This window comes from Brassica napus, chromosome C2 (assembly GCF_020379485.1).
Source record: "Brassica napus cultivar Da-Ae chromosome C2, Da-Ae, whole genome shotgun sequence".
NCBI classification, from domain to species: Eukaryota; Viridiplantae; Streptophyta; class Magnoliopsida; order Brassicales; family Brassicaceae; genus Brassica; species Brassica napus.
In genome coordinates, this window is record NC_063445.1 from 36,811,745 (window position 1) to 36,815,375 (window position 3,631).

The 3,631-nt window shown below is 37.5% G+C and overlaps 1 protein-coding gene across 1 annotated transcript; it reads left to right on the forward strand.

The window, feature by feature from the left end:
* Positions 1-271: 271 nt before the first annotated feature.
* Positions 272-3,389, forward strand: LOC111211516 (protein ABHD11-like). The gene is made up of 13 exons (XM_022712668.2): positions 272-531; positions 605-739; positions 857-883; positions 1,046-1,139; positions 1,649-1,692; positions 1,818-1,916; positions 1,999-2,056; positions 2,145-2,197; positions 2,278-2,379; positions 2,479-2,544; positions 2,645-2,757; positions 2,844-3,015; positions 3,107-3,389. Exons 1-13 carry the CDS (start codon positions 406-408, stop codon positions 3,212-3,214), a joined length of 1,197 nt encoding a protein of 398 aa, XP_022568389.1. The 5' UTR covers positions 272-405; the 3' UTR covers positions 3,215-3,389.
* The last annotated feature ends 242 nt before the right edge of the window (positions 3,390-3,631 follow it).

Consider the following 3,631-nt stretch of genomic DNA (forward strand, 5'->3'; position numbering starts at 1 on the left):
GGTAACTTGGGAGGGGGGGGGGGTGGGGGGGGGTATTTAGGTTTATAAATAGTATTTTAAAACAATTTTATTTTTTAAACTAATACAATTAATTTGATAAGTATACAAATTGCTTAATAGAAAATTTGGTTATCTATTCGATGTTTGGTTCGGTTCCTTTTCAATTTCAGTTCAGTTCTAGAGATATATAATTCGTTCGGGTAATTGGTAGGATTCAAACCCGAACCAAACATATTTTTGATTTGGTTATAAATGTGCTCAGGCCTAGTGTAGTCGATGACATAATATCATTTTTTGCTAAGAAGCCACCACATTGCCTTCGGTTTCTACGCCTCTTATACTTCTTCATCCTTGTCCGTCTTTGCTCTCCTCGAAACTCGTCGTTTTCCAATTTGATCTGTCGTAATGTCGGCGGTCTCGTGCTCCACGGCTAGCTCTAGCGGTGGATGTGGATTGAGGTCTCAACTAAAGACATGTGCTTTACCAGCATTTACCTCTCTTAATTTCGGCAGAACTGGGCCAAACTCTCAGGTTTTTGTCAACTTCTTCTTTTCTTTTATCAATCGGTTAAAATCCTTAACTTTTTGCTCTCTACTTAAAAAAGAGTGACAGATTAAGTATTCATCGGTTGGAATTGGTACATGGCAACCGTAAGGCAAGAGGAACAACTATCTGTATGACATTAGTCGACGAAAGACAATCCACGGGCCAAAAAGTTGTCGACCCTCCTCGGATCCTGGTATATGCTTTGATTTCTTATCCTTTTCTGCTACAAAATGTTTGATACTTTCGACTCATTCATTATATGAATTTCTGGCCTCTGATAATTGTTATTTCTTGGGCCATTTGTTTGCAGGCGTACGATCTTGTTCAAGGGGCTCTTGTAAGTTAATCTGAGAACCCATTTGTTGACTTTTTGGTTATTGGAGAATATAATAATCTCGGTGTTTAAGCTGAACCAATAGAAGCTTATAGATAGTTAAGTTTCGAGAGATTTTGTGTGTTTTAGATTGATTGTGGACTGATATAATGATACCACTCGCAGGTGAAGTGGACATGGAAGGAGGACAAGTCTGTTCCAGATACCCCTGCTGCTGTTCTTCTACATGGAATTTTAGGCAGCGGCAAAAACTGGGTCAGTACTGTGGGACTGCCAGCAAAATCCTGCATTTAGTTTCTTTAATCTGATTTGAGAAATTATGAAACCAGTACAAGTCATTCTTGAATCTCTTCGCAAATAGATCATCAGGATTGTTTAGTCAGTCACGCTCATCGGTTCCAAAAGGATAGTTATGTCTTCTTAACATTTTTAGGGGTGTATTCAACTAGGAGTCTGCAGTTATTTGATTCTTAATGTGTTTTAGATGATTTTAGGTGAATTTGAAAATTTTGTGTGATTTTTATTAAACAACTCTGGAATCTTATCTAAAACCAAGAGATTTAAATATTTATTTTGTAACTAAGAAACTCCTGTCAAACATTAGAGAAACACTTAAATCACTCTACAATCTGTAATTTAAATTTTACTCAATAAAAGTAGATTTCAAAGTATTTTATTAAACGACAAATTCATTAACACTGGATTTTATAGTATTTTTAAAATTTTGTGTTTGAATAACAGATTTTGTTTTTTTGGGTCCTGCTATAGGCACTTTTGCTCGAAGATTGGCTCATGAGTTCCCAAATTGGCAGGTATTTGTTCACCACAAGTGCACTAAAAAACCTATACACACTTACTGGCTTGTAATAACTAACCTGCTCCGATGCCAAAAAAAAAAAAAAAAAAAAAAAAACTAACCTGCTCCTGTTAATCACAGTTTCTCTTGGTAGACTTGCGTTGCCATGGGGATTCAGCGTCTCTCAAGAAGAGAGGTCCAAACTCTGTTGCTACAACTGCTTCTGATGTTCTAAAACTTGTAAAATTTTTTCCCAGGCCACGTTATATTCGATTAATCCTGAAAATGAATATCTCTGATATTCATGTTCTCTTCTTTTTAGGTTGGTCAGTTGAGGTTAACACCTCGGGTCCTTGTTGGTCACAGCTTTGGAGGGAAAGGTGACTTAAATGTATTCATGAATTGATGTCATCCAGATTATATACTCTTACGTGTTAAGCTAATCAATCTTTTCTATGATCTGTGTAGTTGTTTTAAGCATGGTGGAACAAGCAGCTAAGCCTCTTCCTCGACCAGTCCGAGTAAGTCTCTTTTTAGTCTATATCTTAACGACCCTTGTTAGGATTTACACTAATTTTCCTGAATTTTATTCGTGTTATAGGCTTGGGTGTTGGATGCCACTCCTGGAAAGGTTCGTGCAGGAGGAGATGGAGAGGATCATCCACGAGAGCTTATATCATTTCTAAGTACATTGCCTAAAGTGGTAGGCTGCAATATTTCTTTATCTGTTGATTATTATTTTTCTTAAACAAAAAGATGTAGAAATTATATGCTAATGAACATCGGTTGTGTTTGGTTTAAGGTCTCATCAAAGCCAGAAGTTTTAAACGCTCTTATCAAAGAAGGGTTTTCGAATGAAGTATCACAGGTATTACAATATCCATTTCACCTCATCATATTCTATCATCTGTCGACATGATTCTGTTAATACTTGTTGGATTGCTACAAACTTGGTGTATTGTGTGCAGTGGGTTGTTACCAATCTGAGACCTACTGGACCATCGTGCTCTAGCTTCTCGTGGACATTTGACTTGGACGGGATCTCCCAACTTTATCAGTCCTACGAAGAAACAAATCTATGGTAAGTCTCCTTTTGTTTAGTGGACCAAACTTGTGTTATACTATCTATACTCAAACTGGCAAATACTGCTTTTCACAAAATAAAAGGAACTTTGTTGAGAACCTGCCAAGAGGAGTACATGTGAATTTTCTCAAAGCGGAAAGAAGCTTGCACCGTTGGGCCCTAGAAGACCTTCAACGAATCCACGCCGCTGAAGAGCTCGCCTCTGAAGAAGGCGGCGGCGTAGAAATGCATGTCCTGGAAGATGCCGGTCACTGGGTAAAACTAACTAACTATACCTGTGCTTCATCTTTCTTTCTGTTGCCTATTACCTAACTGATAAACCGGTCTTTGGGTTGTGTTCTTTCAGGTTCACACGGACAACCCGGATGGCCTCTTCAGGATCTTGTCATCTTCATTCCAGGTTCTCAGAGCCTGGAGGTGCAAACGCTCTACGTTCTGCCTTTTTCCTGTTTGATATATACTCGTGAAGAAGTTAAGTCTTAATCACATCTGACATATACAATAGTATACACATCAGCGTTGTATCCTTATAATGTTTTGGGTGTCGTAAGTAACAAGTAAAAACATGTAGCTGTATCATCCGGTATTATTCTTGATTCTATGTCATTTACATTGCTTTTTTCACTTAATTGGAGAAAGTTCTGAAGCTACAGCACACTTAGGGTCAGGGTTTGGGTTTGATATAACGTGCCAAACAAGAAATGAATAATCTGGCTTTTATATATGATTTAGAAGCATAGATGTGTCCCTTATTGAGTATAAATGATGGTACAGTGATGATCGAAAGAGAATATAAGATTTTTTACACAGAAGTAGAAATCTAGAGTTTGAGTTATTAGAGAGTGTTGAAAAAAACAAAAAAATAGAGTGT

Excerpts from the sequence above, each read along its gene's own strand:
- LOC111211516 (XM_022712668.2), top strand. The coding sequence starts at position 406 with ATGTCGGCGGTCTCGTGCTCCACGGCTAGCTCTAGCGGTGGATGTGGA. Across the intron at positions 2,057-2,144 it reads TCACAGCTTTGGAGGGAAAG|TTGTTTTAAGCATGGTGGAA; the intron begins GTGACTTAAATG and ends TGATCTGTGTAG. Across the intron at positions 2,545-2,644 it reads TTTCGAATGAAGTATCACAG|TGGGTTGTTACCAATCTGAG; the intron begins GTATTACAATAT and ends TATTGTGTGCAG.